Source organism: Aegilops tauschii, chromosome 6 (assembly GCF_002575655.3).
Source record: "Aegilops tauschii subsp. strangulata cultivar AL8/78 chromosome 6, Aet v6.0, whole genome shotgun sequence".
Classification (NCBI taxonomy): domain Eukaryota; kingdom Viridiplantae; phylum Streptophyta; class Magnoliopsida; order Poales; family Poaceae; genus Aegilops; species Aegilops tauschii.
The window spans coordinates 188,336,291-188,353,170 of NC_053040.3; the positions used below are offsets into that span (position 1 = coordinate 188,336,291).

The following is a 16,880-nucleotide window of genomic DNA, read 5'->3' on the forward strand; positions in this document are numbered from 1 at the left end:
CGTAAGCCTCACATGCCACTCTTACCCTGATTAACTCGATCATAAGCGCTGTGCAAAGGTCGACTTGCCCCTGCACAAACATCAAATTAGGATAGTTAACAGAAAGCACGCCTGAAGATATTTTATAGGTTAATAGGCTCTACCAAGAACTTCAAATATTCTTGCGCACCCACAAGAGGCGGGAACATACCCCTACTGCACATTATTCTTCGTTAGAAATTCCGATGAGGCGATACACGAACCACCAGAGGTGACATAAAAACATGCCACCTTTTGACCTGATGCACAGTAGTACCACACTGAATTGATCAATGATCATCACAGTTAGATAAATCCCAACTGGAGCAGTCTCTTGTGAACAATCTCTTGATTGTGTGCTACAAGTCTACAAGTGTCTTTTTTGAAACCGAGACCGTAAAACAATTGTTCCATGGTAATTTCATTTTTTTTACAAAAGTACAAATATTACAGCATTAACCCACTCCAGTTCTAGGAAATAAACTCATGTTCAAATTATAGGTGCTGTTGTATCCAACTAATCAGTTGCTTTGCTTCCCTCTGTTTTGCCCTGAGTTGAACTGTCCAGAGTCCTTTAAGGTAGTGTTTCCAAGTGTTCAGGTGTGGAGCAGCTGATCTGAAAATCTTGTCATTCCTAACTGACCATATACCCCAACAGCCCATCCCAACAATGTCCAAAGCAATTTCTTCCGGAAGGGACTGACAGTCATCAAAGTTTCATCACAAGCTGAAATGCCTCTGTGTTTATTGGACGTCAGATGATCCCAGCATAGAAGAGAGAAAGGACAGTTCCAAAAGAGGTGGACAAGAGTTTCCTCAGAGCATAGAGCACAGTTATAGTCTTGTAAGAACATGCTTTTCCTGTGCAAAAGATTCCTGGTGTTGAGTCTGTCTTGCAGTAGCAGCCAATAGAAAATCTTACGTCTGAATCTGCATGCGGTGCTCCAGAGATTTTTGAAGATAATGTGAGCTGAGTTATTACCCATGAGAAGCTTGTACATTTTCCTGGAGGAGTAATGTGGAGAAGTCCAAGCATAGAGCCATTGATCTTTATCCTCTGTAGTCACTCTGCTGTTGATCATTTCTTGTACCATATTGAATTGTGTATAGGCCTGATAAGAGAGAGGTCTATGGAACAATTGGCTGATTTCCTCCTGTGTCTGCAATTTCACCAGTGTAATGTCTTTGTCCACTGCAAAAGAATAAAGCTCAGGAAATCTGCTACTGAGTGGTTGTCCTGTCCAATTATCAGACCAGAAAAGAGTGGCACCACCTTTATTTGCCTTGCATCTAGCATGGGTTTTATAAATAGGCAGAAGCTTCAGCACTGTTTTCCACCAGAATGGTCCTACCCCTTTCTCTAGGCAGAGATTCTTGATAATAGGTCTACAAGTGTCTTGATGCTAAAACTGAGTTCAAAACTGAGCAGAGTAGGTGCTTCATGGCTAGTTAATATAATTGACGGCGCTATGTTTCCATTACCACCAGAGTAACAAGTGAACTCACTATATGAAAATTACGGTAGAAGAATTGTTCTATAGTTCCGGGCTTAAAAAAAACATTTTCCTGCTACTATGTTAAGCTCTAGACCAGAGCTGCATGACACTGTTCTAATGTTAAGTTTCAATGTAGCATCAATATTTCAAGAAAAAGATTTTGATCGGGTCTCACCAAAAAAATACTATATAGCATGCTATGGTAGCAGTTTATAGACGTCCCTTCCAAAATTAGGGTTGATGGATACAGTAGGAATAGCCGGACAACTATTGCTCCATCGCACGAAGAGAATCTCAAACTGCTGCCTTTCTGCATGCCATGTGACTTGTGATCTGTGATGTGTATTAATACCCTGAACTTTTGCAACTTCTTCCTTTTGTGAAAATGATGTGTAGAAAGCCGAAACCCTCATTTCTGGACGTGCAACCTGATTCAGTGTTTGGAGGCGATTGCTGGGGAGGCTCAGTGGATGTATCTCGGCAGGTAAGTAGCCAGGCAGGCACGTACAACTTCGTGTGGATGCCAAGGACCGAGGCCTGCTGACTTAAAGTGAAACATTCATCATATAGTGTGATGGCATTTCGCATCGGCTTCTATTGGCGGACGATATTTGATGTCCATTTCCATTCATTTATCGATTTTCGCGGTGCCATCAGAAGTGGCCAGATTGTCTAGGGCCTGTTGGGAACATAATAATTTCACAGGAGACATAAAAAAGCCCTCCAAAATCCGCACTCAAATCATTCATTCCCTATAAGAGGTCTAAAACTACCAGATCAGTGATTTCGCAATTTGGATGGACAAAGGAAACTGTGGTACAGTTACCTTACAATTATTTGTTGTTGATGTTTGAAAAGACTTTTGTTGTCGATGTGACTTCTAATAAGAACCTAATGGGCGAGTATGTCCTAAATGGATTCGGAAGTGAAAAGTGAACACAAATCTAAAGTTTCCTAGTCTCCTAGACAGTGTAGAATCTACTGAATAATGAACAGGCTGCAGACTCCTCGTGAATAAATGTCCTGAAGTTGTCCCACCATTTCTCTGTCTGAATCTGGAAAGAGCGCTTTTTCTTGCCAAACCAGTACTTATCATGCCGGGTGATCATCTCAGGTCTCCCATGCCATGATAAAGTACCCCGATCGAATATCCAATTCTGAGCCCGGGCTCATCTGCACCCGGTCAAGAAATAATTCATAAAAAATTCAAATATTCCGAGACCGGGCTCATCTGCACCCGGTCAAGAAATAATTCATAAAAAAATCAAAAAAATCCAAATTTTTTATGCATGGTAGATAATTTGGTGCGTGAGGTGCGCTCCAAATTTCAGATAATTTGGACATTTGAGTAGCTCTCATCAAAAAAGACAAATTGGGTCAGAACAGTATATAAACAGTACACTATTTAACAGACCCCAAATTTGTCTTTTTTGCCGAGAGCTACTCAGATGTCCAAATGATTTGAAATCTGGGCCGGACATCACGCACCAAATTATCTATTATTCCAAAAAAATGGAATTTTTTAAAATTTTCTAGTATTTGTTTTGATTTTTTTATTCAGCGCAGGTGCAGATGCTCCTGGGAGCCAAAACGCCTCACTCCCTTTTGTCTTTGAATTTTCCTTGGCCTAATTATTCCAGTTACTTGGGTGCCACAAAAAATCATAATGATATACTTCTAATTATCACGTATGTACCCCTTCGCGTCGCCACACCAGGGCGACGCCAGGGCGTACATCTACATGGCAAGGCTGCGTGCGGATCCAGTCAGCGATGAGATCGGAGTGCAGCGACTTCTGGTGAAAACCGTGCTGACTTAGGTCATGGCGGACGATGACGACGTCTCCGACGTCGTTTCCTTGTTAAAGCATCATCGTCGCATGTTGCGTCACCACGCTCGGGATGTTCCGGGGAAACCATAGATCTGGGTCTCCCGGATTAGATGATGACGACATCTTTGGTACGGTGCTCCCTCTTGGGGGCATCGTTTTGGAGCAAGTGCTGGCTGGAGGGAACAATAGGTGGAGCAGTGTTGCATCTTCAACATTGACGGCAGGCGGTCTCGGCGACATAGCACAATGGGGTCTCGGTGTTGGACGCGTGTTGATGGGCGCGCGCGGGAGGGTAGCGCTGTCTGGCGTCGTGGTAGCATAGACAACAGAAGGGTTTGGCAAGGTCAGTGCATGGGTCACTCCTGAAGATGGAACGGCGGAAGATGACAACGGTAGAGTATAGAGCGTGCACATGTGGTGCGCGTTGTGGGTCTGCTAGACCGGTTGGTGCTCCCGACTAGCTAGCGGGTGGCTTGGTGAGCCCACCGAATTACTTGATCTGTGTTGGCGCGAGGTCAAGGCACATCATCAAGCTTGGGTGCCACAGGCATTAAGTGACACAGGAGTAGTCGCCCACTGGGTAAAAAAAATGCTTATGATCTCACAATGCTTTTTTTAGGCTACGATCTCACGATGCAATTGTCACTCTTATGATACTTTGATAAACAGATTCAAATGATTTAATTGACTACAATGGTTGGTCATCTTTGATTTTTTATTTACTAGAAATTATAACTTTATGTGCAGTACGTACGTAGAATCCAAGCATCAGCCTCCTTGTAAGCACAACAATGTAGATGAAAAACAGAAAAACTCTGATGAATGTTCTGTTTCCTTGTAATAATCCGATACACCATGAACGTGAGAAACAGACGTTTCTTAAAGACGACTGACTAAAACAGTGGAGGTTTGATAGCAAGGCCATGAACAAAACAACTGCGAGTTGTTTTATAGCGCACACCTTAACTAATTATCTTTTCAGAGAGCAGGGAAGCTTTGCCAAATCTGTGTTATTACCCCAGCATCTTCAGTTCATGAATACGTACCCAGTCGTCTCAACTTGCAGCGAAGTCACAGACCACGAGTCTAACAACGGCTACATTTGGCACTTTGTGACCTGCTAAATTGCGAAATAATCCATCACTGCCTTGAGTATTTAATAACATATATATACAGCAGGATGGTCGATGGTTCAGCTCAGATTAAAATTATTTACTTACCCTCTGCATAATGGTTGATTGTCTTGTTCTATAAGCAGGGAAACTTGGGGTCCAAGTTCCAGGCTTCCAACCCATCGGTGGTTTCTTGGCATGCAGGGAAACTTGTGTTCCAAGTTCTAGGCTTCCAACCAATCGGTGGTTTTCTGAACTTAATATCTCATTGGCATGCTGCACTGATGTAGTGTCATATGTCAACAAGCTTTAATTAAAAAAGTGTCTGTGGATGGAAGTTTCAGGGACACTACATCCAAATTCAGTATTAATTTATCCATGTGGTATACCATCAGAATGGGACTTCTCAGCTATATAACATCATTGAACGCTGGAGCACCTCCTACTTCTGTGCATCCATTTGTTCAAGACGTACGAGCTTGTTAAGTTCTACCTTTATTTGTTGTAGAATAAGTAACAGAGAAATGGAACCGCAGGAAGGAAGGAAAGGAATACCATCTCTGCTGTCCTCACAGGGGGAGTGCATCGCCACCAACATCACGCAGGTGCCTACTTTCTTTGTATATAGTCACTATTCCTTTACTGTAAAAAGCTTGTTATCTTTAATTTGCAAGTTTATTCTATGCCTTCCAGCTCATTGGTTGGACACCACTGATAGAACTGAGAAACATCGCTGAGAAAGATGGCATAGGTGCTCGGCTGATTGGGAAGATTGAGCCATACCAACCCCTTTCCTCTGTGAAGGACCGGAGTGCTCTCAGGTGGCTGGTCTTTTTTAGTTTCCTTCCCAGGAAGAAATTCTTCACCTCAAATGTACCATACGTAACGTCATGAGTCTCGACAACAATATGAATGGATGAACAAATTTGCAGATTGATTGAAGATGCAGAGGAGAAAGGCTTGATCACACCTGGCATCACAACGCTGCTGGGGGTCACGAGTGGTAATCTCGGCATCGGCGTGGCGTTCATTGCTGCTCAGAAAGGATACAAGTTCATCGCCCTCATGCCTGCTAAACTCTCGCTTGATAAGCAGATACTGATGCGATACCTTGGCGTAGAAGTGGTATTAGTTGGTAAGGACCTGAGGTACCATGACCCTCATATCACGTGCCAGATGGTAACATGCTTGTCTCCTGCAGATGCTGTACAGCATGGATTCAAAGCTTTACTTGATAGGGTAGAACAGATGAAGAAGGATGTGGAAGATGTGTATGTTCTAGATCAATTCACCAATCCTGCAAATCCCGATGCCCACTTCAGATGGACAGGTAAGTGGTAACACAGTCTATTTGAACTAAACTGGATGCAGTAGCAGTAGCGTTTGAGTAACTTTAGATTGTTTGACTATAAGGCCCAAAACTCAGTCGAAGACTATGAACTGACTAACTTATAAGATGTTGAAATAAATTGATGGATGATATGCAATAAATGTTGCTATGTGATGTTGGCCTCTGCAGGATCACACTTCCATGCAACGTTTTTACTCTTTATTTTTATTTTATTTTTGAGATTCCTGACTAAAAAATGAACCTCAGCACTAATGCATCGAACTAAATATGTCCTTAGGACCTGAGATATGGAAAGATACAGCAGGCAAAGTGGACATATTTATAGCTGCTTCAGGTTCAGGAGGCACCATCACAGGCGTGGGGAGGTATCTCAAGACGAAGAACCCATCTGTCGGTGTGGAACGACACCTATGGGATCACAAGAATCCCTACTACGGTTGCCGGGGCGCAGGGTTGCGAGAAGAGCAGGATTAGTAGTCAGCACAAGGATCGTTTACCCAGGTTCGGGCCGCGAAGATGCGTAAAACCCTAGTCCTGCTTTGGTGGGTGTATTTCAGAGAGTTCTTGAGCTCTCGAACTAGCTATGGTGGGGTGCGTGGTTCCAAAGAGCCGAATCCTTCTCCAGTATGCCATGGGCCTCCTTTTATAGTCGAAAGGGGCTGCCACAGTGGCATACAGGAGGTGGAAAGGCGTACAGTATTGCGAGCTTATCGCTCGTATTACAGGACAAGACGCATTTAATGCGCCGCTGAGGTGTCCCCTAGCTTTATCGGGGACGGGGGCGAGGCCCGTCCCGTCCGTCGTCGCTCCTCCTCGCTTCGACACGCGCCCTGGCCAGCGATGCGTGCGGCGCCATGTAGGCAGGCAGGCAGCTGAGGTGGCGCGGTGGTGGAGCCTTCACGAAGATCTGCATGCCGCCACGCAGGCGCTTGATGAGTTGGCCTGGGAGCTGCATGTTGCCACGCAGGTGCCTGCTCAGCTGGTTGAGCTGGCAGCTGCATGCGAACGGCGGCGGAGACTAGGTTGGTGCGGGCCTGGCAGTGGCCCTGCTGGCGCCCTTGGCGAGGGCCTTGCCGTGGCGCGCTGTCGTCCCCGGCAAGGATCTTGCCGGGGGTCTTGTGGTTCCCCTTGGCAAGGGTCTTGCCGAGGATCGCCGCCTTCTAATCCTCATCTGATCTTGAATATTCCTTGTCTTCACAAAGATCTGCATGCCACCACAGAGGTGCCTCCCGAGCCCTGGCCCAACATGGTTGGCTGAGTTGGAACCCGTGGGCTCGAGGGTGGCTCACTCCGCTGGTGTGGGCGAGCCGCCCCGGCAAGGGTCTTGCCGGGGCCGCTGAGGCTGCCCCAGCAAGGATCTTGCCGGGGGAACCTGCTTCGCCTCTCTGCTTCTTTGCGGTCTTGATCTTGGCGTTGCTCTGGCCGTCTTGAGCTTTCATTTTACCTCGGTTCACCTCCCCTGCTCTGCTTGGTGTGGCCGCGGGCGCGGCTCCGACTGTCCGTGCACAGGTAAAGGGGTACAAAGGTGCGCCCCTTCTTTTGTACACCGACACCATCTATAAAATTAATATGCGTTGAACCAGCTGAAAGTCCAGTGATTTCAGGCAAGAAACTACTACTACTATGATAAATATATTGAATAAATGATACTAGACATGTTTGGTTATGCTCATCAATAACCTGGCTACCTTGGCTTGTAAATTATAGTAAGATCTTCCCTGCCTATGATCTGTAGATGGCGAGCCAGCCTTCCACAACATCCTAGGAATAGGGCCAGGTTTTGTCCCAGAAATACTGGATAGATCCCAGATAGATGAAATTGTAACAGTAACTACTCAAGAAGCTATGGACATGGCTAGAAGGTTGGCAAGGGAAGAAGGGTTGCTTGTTGGCATATCTTCAGGCGCAAATGCAGCCGCCTGCTTAAAGGCAAGCTCTCTTTTTCAACAGTCTAGGATCTTTTTTCATTTGCACATGCTACAGTGAATGCTATATAAATCCGCTTATTATGCAGTCCTCTGATTAGGGTACTTCCTCATAGGTTGCATCAAGAGAGGAGAACAGGGGAAAGATGATTGTGACAATGTTTTCCAGTGGTGCAGAGAGGTATCTGAATTCAGAGCTCTTTGCGCAGGTGAAGGAAGAGTGCGTCAACATCAACATGACCTTCTGATGTTCAGCTCGAGGCAATGACAGCTTAGGGATGATCCAGAAGTGTAGTCTTATCATAATACCAGATACTGTTTAATAATTAAGAGATGAAACAAAACACACTAGTGTCATAAGTACAAACCATATGGTTGCAGGTTACAGAGGATAGCGGTATTTTATTGGGTGTTTGGTTTGAGGAATCACCTCAAACACACTATGGTTGATCCATCAAGAGCCCTCATTTTGTACTAGCCTTACGCTTGTATGAAGGATGACATGGTGATATAGACCAACCCATTGCATTCCTCGAAGTGAGTTAAGTTCAGAGCTAGAATCTGATGGTCCATTCGGTATTAATTACTAAAACCAAACACCCATACTTGTCCATCACCATACTGTTCATATAAAGAAACATCTTTTTTCTAGTATAAAACAAATCAAATTTACTGAGACATCCGGTTAACCTTCTGGTATTCTGCCCAACATGTAACAACGAGGGTGACCCTAACTGTCATAGGACCTAACATGGTTACATAGTTCCAACTTCCATGGCTGGGATCACTTGAAGCAGGGCCGTCCTCAAAAATCAGGGGCCCTGCGCGAATCTGCAATTAGGCCCTAAGTATGGAAAAGGTAGTTGTAGCTGTGTGCATCGCAATGATGCAGGGATTAAACCTCCTTTTCGGGAAACAGAGAAAAAATATTTATCATGCTAGTAACACAATTTTATGCAAGAATTATATCTTGCCAAAAGGCAACTCTCCGAACCCTTAATAATTACTCCCTCTGTAAACAAATATAAGACGTTTTCAGAGGGAGTACTAAACTAATTTTTACTTGAAAAGCGGCATCCTTCTGGCATTTGATTACACAGTTTCTTCCACCTAGTTGCTGCAATTGTCAACTGGGAATAGAGGAAATAATACCAGGCGAGGTCGACGGATATCCATGAAAGAATAAAGGGCATCATTATTGCTAATGTCATTCTCTAAGAGCAACTCCATCAGGCCCTCTAAACACAGCCCCCAAACAGTTTTGGGGGGCTAAGGCCAAAAAATTGGCTCCAGCAGGGCCCCTACTGTTTGAAAGGAGGTTAAACCAAACATTCAGCTTCAGCAGGGCCCCTACTGTTTGAAGGAAGATGCCGGATGAGACCAGGAATAACAGCATCTCTCAAAAAAAAAGTCCAGGAATAACAAGAAAGCTTTTATATCCTGTTTGAAAGGAATCTCGGCTAGTCTTATGAACAGAGGAGGAAACCTTGAGTAGTGTGGCCAGGAGACTTGCTGGTCAAGCGAGTACTCCAAAATGTGTGGATGCCACACCCCCACCCCACCCCACCGTGGCCCCTCTTTCTTTTTTTTGACGCGGTCAACGCTGGGCTTACACCGGCCTGAACATATAGTAATTAATCACCAGCCAATTACAAAAACAGAGTAGAGATTGGGTATACAACATGGAGCCCGAGTCCCTCTCTAACCAAAGCCCCATGAGTTCCTCTTCCAACCAAAAAGCTCCGGCTTCTTCCTGTTCTTTACAACAATACTGGTATCTCTGCTGCCCAAATCTTACCTATACAGTGCGCAAACCATTCTGGTTATGAACTCCAAATCCTACTGGGACCAAAAATCCATGGATTCCTCTTGCTTTCAACCAAAATGCTCCAGCTTCTTCCTGTTATTCACAATACTGATTTCTCTGCTGCCCAGATCTTCTTGCCTACAGTTACCGAAAAAGGGTTTCCCCCCGCTTTGTATTACAAAGCAATCTTGCCTACAGTTCACAAACCAATCTGGTGATGAACACCAAATCCTCCTGGGACTCGAGAGATATTGGGGGAGCTCACCTGTGCTTGGAAGATGGAGCCTCACTTCTTCTAACCACTGTAAATGGGGAGGAATTACATGCACAGATGGTTTGGTCACTGCCATTTCCCTTCCACAGCAAACCTTTAGGAAACCAATCCCACCGTCCCTTTGCCTCCTCAAGAATCTTACCAACTTGGACCTCTCCTACAATAACTTCTCCACTTCATTCCCTACCATACTCTACAATTGCTCCAATCTGAAGTACCTAGACCTTTCCAACAATGTCTTTGGTGGGAAACTCGCAGCTGACATAAACTGTTTATCAGCAAAGCTCGAGCATCTCAACTTATCAAGCAATCGTATCATGGGGGAAATTCCACCATCGATTGGATGGTTTCCAAAGCTCAAGTCACTGCTCCTCGACACGAATCAGTTTGACGGAAGTTATCCAGCAAAGGACATCAGCAATCTAGCCAACCTCGAGGTGCTGACACTAGCGGGAAATCCATTTCTGCCAGCTCCATTTCCAGTTGAGTTTGGCAAGTTGACACGCCTCACATACTTGTGGCTGTCAGGTATGAACATGACAGGTGAGATCCCTGAGCTCAGTCTCTTGAGTGTATCAAATAATATGCTGCAAGGCACAATTCCTACATGGGTATGGCAGCATAAGAAGCTTCGGCGCTTGTACATGTATACCAACCATTTCACAGGCGAGATTTCATCCTGTGTCAGCGCCGTAAACTTGGTGGAGCTTGATGTATCCTCAAACAATCTAACAGGGACAATACCAGATGACTTTGGTAGGCTCATCAACCTTACCTTGTTGTTTCTCTACACAAATCAACTTCATGGGTCAATATCGCCAAGCATCGGGTTGCTGCCGAATCTCAGAGACATCCGGCTATTTGAGAACATGTTATCTGGTTCCCTTCCACCAGAGCTTGGTAAGCACTCACCACTAGGTAATCTTGAGGTCTGCAACAATAACCTCTCGGGCGAGTTGCCAGCTGATCTTTGCTCCAACAGGAAGTTATATGACATCGTTGTGTTCAATAATAACTTTTCTGGAAAGCTTCCACAATCGTTAGACGACTGCTACCGGTTGAACAATTTAATGCTGTACAACAATCATTTTACTGGAGAGTTCCCCAAGAGCCTCTGGTCAGTGGTGACAAATGAGCTAACGGTGGTTATGATCCAAAATAACAATTTCTCTGGCACATTTCCTACCCAGCTACCATGGAACTTCACGCGCCTTGACATAAGTAACAATAGATTCTCTGGTCCCATTCCAACTTTAGCAGGCAAAATGAAAGTATTCAGGGCAGCAAACAACTCTCTTTGTGGCGAAATTCCCTGGGATTTGATGGGTATTTCACAGGTAGGTGAACTTGACCTTTCTGGAAATCAAATTAATGGATCAATACCCATGACAATTGGAGTGCTAAAGCTCAACGCACTTAATCTAAGTGGAAATCAGATATCTGGTACTATACCTGCAGCGTTTGGATTTATGTCAGGGTTAACCATCCTTGACCTCTCCTCAAATGAGCTATCTGGCGAGATCCCAAGAGCGATCAATAAGTTGAAACTGAACTTTCTAAACCTCTCCATGAATCAACTCACGGGGGAAATACCAACATCATTGCAAAACGAAGCATATGAGCGAAGCTTCCTCTTCAATCCAGGCCTCTGTGTCTCATCGAATAATTCCATCCCTAATTTCCCAATTTGCAGTGCAAGAGCAAACAACAACAATGATACCTCCAGGAGGCTTATAGCCCTCTTTTTTGTTCTTGCCAGTATCATGCTTGTGGGTTTGATAGTTGGTGGTTTCTTGCTACTAAAGAGGCAAAAGAATACCCAAGATCCTCTATCATGGAAGCTGACCCAGTTTCATGCACTGCATTTCACAGAATATGATGTTCTTTCTGGGCTCTGTGAGCAGAACTGGATTGGAAGTGGCAGGTCTGGCAAGGTGTGCCGAATTTGTGTTGTGGATGGAGAAGGTGGTAGTAGAATGGTGGCTGTTAAAAAGATATGGAACGCCCAGAACCTTGGTAACAAGCTCGAGAAGGACTTCCTTGCAGAGGTCCAGATATTGGGTGAGATCTGGCACACAAACATTGTCAAGCTGCTCTGCTGCATCTCAAGCTCAGAGGCAAAGCTTCTTGTCTATGAGTACATGGAAAATGGTAGCTTAGACAGGTGGCTGCATCAGAGGGATAGAGTTGGTTCACTGGCACCTTTGGATTGGCCCACCAGATTGCAAATTGCCATCGACTCAGCAAGAGGTCTCTGCTATATGCACCATGATAGTTCACCCGCCATAGTGCACTGTGATGTCAAGTCTGCCAATATCCTTCTGGACCCCGAGTTCAGAGCAAAGATAGCTGACTTCGGCCTTCCTCGGATTCTTCTCAAAACCGGAGATCCTGAGTCAATTTCTGGCATAGGTGGTACCTTTGGCTACATGGCACCAGGTAAGAAATAGAAATGCAAACTCAAACTAGTATATATTTAGGATGTACCATGTGCTAATCGGAGACTAGCTTTTTTGCAGAGTACGGATACCGGCTTAAGGTGAATGGGAAGGTCGATGTCTACAGCTTCGGAGTGGTCCTGTTGGAGCTCACAACGGGGAGGGTGGCAAATGATGGAGGCTTGGAGTACTGCTTGGCAGAATGGGCATGGAGACAGTATCAAGAGTATGGCCTGTCAATTGATCTTCTTGATGAAGACATTCGAGATCCAGCCAACATTGAAGATGCATTCGCAGTGTTTACGCTAGGTGTGATCTGTACAGGTGGGCAGCCTTCAGTGCGGCCATCAATGAAGGATGTGCTGTACGCTCTTCTCCGGTTTGAACATAAATCCAGGGAAAGAAGCCCGCAGCATGTTGTCTCTGAAGAAACGTCACTTCTAGAATCCTAGACTAACTGAAGCCGTAGAGGAATAACGATGTTCCAGTTGATGGAGTATTATCTATAGAATTTCCGGGTGCAAATGATGTGTGATTTTCAGTTTCATCCTCTTTCACATGCTAGTTTACCTTATCCTTTTTGTGTCGACATAAAGCTTGTGAAGTGTATAAGTATTGCAGCCACAAACTGCTGAAAGACGAATTCCGGGCTAAATGCTGAAAATGCATGCAGTTATTATTCTATATGCAGACCAAATATTAGCTGAAAATGTACATAAATGATATGGATGTTGGACTACAAAATTACTTGTTTTTTTGGCCTGCGTGTGTGTGTGTGGCGCATTTAGCTCTTTAGAAGGCTGGTACTGACCAAAGTGGGTGGGAAATTAGCATATTATCGTGAGAAGAATAGATAGGTTATGCTCTGATGTGCTAAAGGAACACTTGGCATTTACAGGGTAATGTTTAGCCACGACGCTTGCTTACGCAGAACTACTGGTAAAAAACACAACAAAACATCTGAACTTCTGGCTGCCTCTTGAAAAAAATATCAAAATTCACAAGGTAAACATAAATTGCAACTCTTTCTTCAAGAGAGAAACATAACTGGAACAAGAGCATGTATGGAAGAGTCTAGAATAGAGTAGAAGTGTGTGAATGTAATGTAAATCTGTTTCAAAAAAAACATAGTAATTATATTCTCCAGTAGAAGAGGTGAACTAAGTTTAATCATGAAATCTTCTAGATACTACACATGGCAGGATCTGTTTCTGATGTAGTTAAGGCCAACTCCAATGCACGACCCCAAATGGTCCAGCCGCATCCGTTTGGGGGTAAACGGACACAAATCACGGCCCAACACGCGGGAGCAAACAATCTTTGGAAGCCTTCAAGGCCCGGCATAAGAACAACATTTTTGGTCGCTCATCAAAGATTGTCCCAAGTTCAAAGATCAATATGCCGCTCTAAAGAAGAAGGGAGGGACGGCGGCCGTGGCTGCGAATGGAGATGTGCTCAAGAGGCCGAGGGGCAAGACCAACTCGAAGCTTGACAAGAAGCGCGATGCGGCATCTATCGCCTTGCAAGAAACTTTGCACTGCATGATGACTCAAAAGGAAGTGAGGGAGGAGAGGAAGTGCCAAGGAAAGGAGCTCCAAACGAAGATATACTTGGAGCTCCAAACGAAGAAGCTTGACATGGAGGAGGCCGCCAAGAGGAGGAAGCTCGACATGAAGGAGGCCATCCAATCGATGAAGCTCGCGATCGAGGCCACCAATGCCGACACCAAAGCAAAAGAGGTGGCACTAGCAATCATGAGCGTGAACTTGACCAACATGTCCCTGAAGAGAAGAATTTGGTTTGCGAACCAGCAAAAGGAGATGTTCGACCAAGAGGGCCTGAACTAGGGAGGCCTCGGCCGTGGGCTATGGCCGTTTTTTTTAAGGTTGGCAAGTGTGCTGGCCGCTGGCTATGTTGCCAACGAGAAAACTTGTTCATTTTGAAGGCTGGCTAGTGTGCCGGCCGCTGGCTTTGTTGCCGGCGTGAAAACTTGGGGCTTGACCATTTTGAAGGTTGGCATATGTTTGCCAGCCACGGGCTTTGTTGCCGGTATGAACTCTGGCTGCTGGCATGAAGTATGGCCGCTGGCATGAACTACGGCCGCGGTGGACAAAAAATTCATTTGCAAAAGAATTTAGGCGGCCGGACCAGATGCGTCCGCGCGTTGGACGCACGACCAGCACATCCAGGAAAACGGTCGGCCGCCGCTGTCCGTTTGGGGTCGACGGTTGGAGTTGGCCTAATGTTAAATTGGACGGCCCACGACACTCAGATTTGCCGGATCTTGACCATCTATATAGATGATATACATATAGTAAACACAAAGAAAAAGGAAAGCATCTAAAATTCTAGCTGCCTTTTGAAAAAATATCTACATAACATTTTAGCTAGGGTGTTTGCACATAAAACTATCGCTCTAGATCACAACAACGAGTCTGAATTGACTCTGAACTTTCTTGTGTGAGGAAAATTGTCTTCGAATTTCACACATCACAATAATAAAAAAGAGTATTCAGTATATAGACTACTAAAAACTGAACCTCGGTATGCATCGGGACATTTATTTTTTCTGAAAAGGAGGGTGACCCCCAGGGTATGCATCCAACACAAGTGTTTGATAATTGGACAGCATTGCAGCTCAACAAGCGGAGAGTTACAGGGGCTTACTTGCTGATCTCGTACAGGCTATAGAAGCGAGGGGCGCAGCTGGGGAGACGGAGGAAATCCCTTCTCGGTGCGGCGTTGGAACTTGGAAGCGCTAGAAACTGCCGTCGCCAGCGACGAATGAGTCGGAGGAGAATCAGGAGATGGACGCACGGATGGCAAATCCGGGTGCTCTGCGCGCTGGTACCAACCGCCAGGCCTATATGTTGCCCGAAGCATCGGCGACTATCAGGCCGGTCCAACACTGTAGCAAGCGTGAGTCTTTTCTGTTTTTTGTTCAGTTTTCCAATGTACGTAGTAGTACGATTTTCTAGGATTTTCTTTGGTTTTCTCTTTCTTTCTTTGTTTCTTTCTACGGTTTAATCATTTTTTGTTTATTTACTCGGTTTTCATTGTTTTTTAAAACACATGTCTACTTTTTATACACATTTCGGATATACATAATTAATTTTTTTACAAAATTTATGTTTTCATGTCTATCTTTTTGTATACATTGTACTCCCTCCGTCCCAAAGTTCTTGTTTTAGATTAGTCTAGATACGGATGTATCTAATACTAAAACGTGACTTGATACATCCGTATTTAAACAAATCTAAGACAAAAAATTTGGGACAGAGGAAGTACCTTTTTCATGTACATCCACATGATTTCACATTTTCTTCAATACTTTTTGAACATTTTTTGTCAAATACATGTTAAAAAAATATGAAATATTTTTTAACTATGCGAATATTTTTTTACATTGGAAAAACGTTTTGAAAATTTGAAAAAATTGTTTGAAACGCGTGAACACTTTCCTAAATGTAATTTACATTTTTTCAACGGATCAGAACTCTTTTCTAAATAAAAACTTGTTTATAAAATATTTTAATAAATTTCACCTATATTTTTTTGAAACACATGAACATTTTTACATTTTTGAAATGTTCATACATTTTTTTGAATGGTATAAACATTTTCTTTGAGTGGGACAAACATGTTTTTACACCATATTTACATTTTTTACACTGCATTTACCTTTTTCATAATATATGTATTTTTTAAAATATAAGAGCAACTCCAATGGGACGACCCATTTCGTCCGCCGCTGTCCGTTTGGGTCGGCGCGGACAGAAAAGTCGGCCCAACGCGCCGACCCAAACGGCCGCGCATCCGCTTTTCGTCCGCGGGCGACCCATTCCCGGCCCATTTTTTAGCCGAATTTGCGTCGGCGCGGACACGCAACGGACACGCGCACGCTCGCCTTCTCCTCTCCCCGGGCCCACTGGTCAGTGGCTCATTGGCCTCCCCCCACCCCCAGCCAACAGCAATCCTCGCCCGCCTCCTTCGTCGCCGACGCCGCCGCCCTTTTTTGCTGGGGACTCTGCCAGCTGCCGCCGCCTCCACATCCGCCCAGCAACGCCGCTCACTCCCCCCGTCGCCCCCTCCACCGCCGTCTTGCCGCCAGGGAGCAAATTGTTTCCCACCGCCGCCGCCCCCCCCCCCCCCAACCGCACAGCCGCCCGCGACCAAGAGGCCGCCTCGCCGCCCCGGCCAGATCCTCACCGGCACGCTCGTCGGACGCCGGCCCACTTGTCGGACGTCGGCAGGGCAGCTAGCTGGTCCATGCGCGTCGCGACTCCCCTCGCCGGTCGTCTCCTTCTTCGACGCCCGCAAGCTGTTCGACGGTTTGCCAAGGTACGAAAATGGACTCCGCCGATGAGTTCTTTTTCCATAATTTCCTTTGCGACTCCGACGATTCGTCGTCCGACGAGGAGGAGGAACTATTGGCTGCCGTGTTGGTCCATCACCACCTCAACAGCCATCGGCCGTTGTTTCGTGGCTCCATTCCGGGCCACCTTCCGGCGTTGAATCGCAACCGAGAGAGCGGGCATTTCCTTCTTTGGAAGGACTACTTTGATACAACAAATCCGTTGTTCAAACATCAAAAATTCCGCCGCCGTTTCTGTATGAGTAGGCATCTT

At 45.3% G+C, this 16,880-nt stretch overlaps 2 protein-coding genes and 2 long non-coding RNA genes across 9 annotated transcripts; 2 read left to right on the forward strand and 2 right to left on the reverse strand.

Moving 5' to 3' along the window:
- Window positions 1–304: 304 nt before the first annotated feature.
- Window positions 305–2,804, reverse strand: LOC141025593 (uncharacterized). The gene is made up of 2 exons (XR_012187525.1): window positions 1,292–2,804; window positions 305–1,210 (listed from the first exon to the last, which is right to left on the reverse strand). It is a non-coding gene; the product is annotated as an uncharacterized lncRNA (long non-coding RNA).
- A 1,335-nt stretch (window positions 2,805–4,139) lies between these two features.
- Window positions 4,140–15,117, reverse strand: LOC109740081 (uncharacterized). Of its 5 annotated transcripts, XR_012187523.1 has the most exons (6): window positions 14,920–15,117; window positions 5,568–5,661; window positions 5,013–5,490; window positions 4,847–4,905; window positions 4,566–4,738; window positions 4,140–4,462 (listed from the first exon to the last, which is right to left on the reverse strand). It is a non-coding gene; the product is annotated as an uncharacterized lncRNA (long non-coding RNA). The 5 variants fall into 5 exon arrangements; XR_005759866.3 differs by lacking the exon at window positions 4,847–4,905 and having other exon boundaries at window positions 5,568–5,754; window positions 14,920–15,104; XR_012187524.1 differs by lacking the exon at window positions 4,847–4,905 and having other exon boundaries at window positions 5,568–5,652; window positions 14,920–15,102.
- On the forward strand, window positions 4,886–8,661 carry LOC109740080 (cysteine synthase). 2 transcript variants are annotated; one of them, XM_020299115.4, is made up of 6 exons: window positions 4,886–5,062; window positions 5,151–5,278; window positions 5,390–5,592; window positions 5,659–5,787; window positions 7,544–7,737; window positions 7,850–8,300. In XM_020299115.4, the coding sequence occupies exons 1-6, from the start codon at window positions 4,982–4,984 to the stop codon at window positions 7,979–7,981; spliced, it is 867 nt and encodes a 288-aa protein (XP_020154704.1). In that variant the 5' UTR covers window positions 4,886–4,981; the 3' UTR covers window positions 7,982–8,300. The 2 variants fall into 2 exon arrangements, with proteins under 2 accessions (XP_020154704.1, XP_040248276.1); XM_040392342.3 differs by having other exon boundaries at window positions 5,390–5,787; window positions 7,850–8,661.
- LOC123494349 (uncharacterized) lies at window positions 8,842–13,380 on the forward strand. Its single transcript, XM_045229839.2, has 2 exons — window positions 8,842–12,253; window positions 12,334–13,380. Exons 1-2 carry the CDS (start codon window positions 9,559–9,561, stop codon window positions 12,702–12,704), a joined length of 3,066 nt encoding a protein of 1,021 aa, XP_045085774.1. The 5' UTR covers window positions 8,842–9,558; the 3' UTR covers window positions 12,705–13,380.
- Window positions 15,118–16,880: the final 1,763 nt, after the last annotated feature.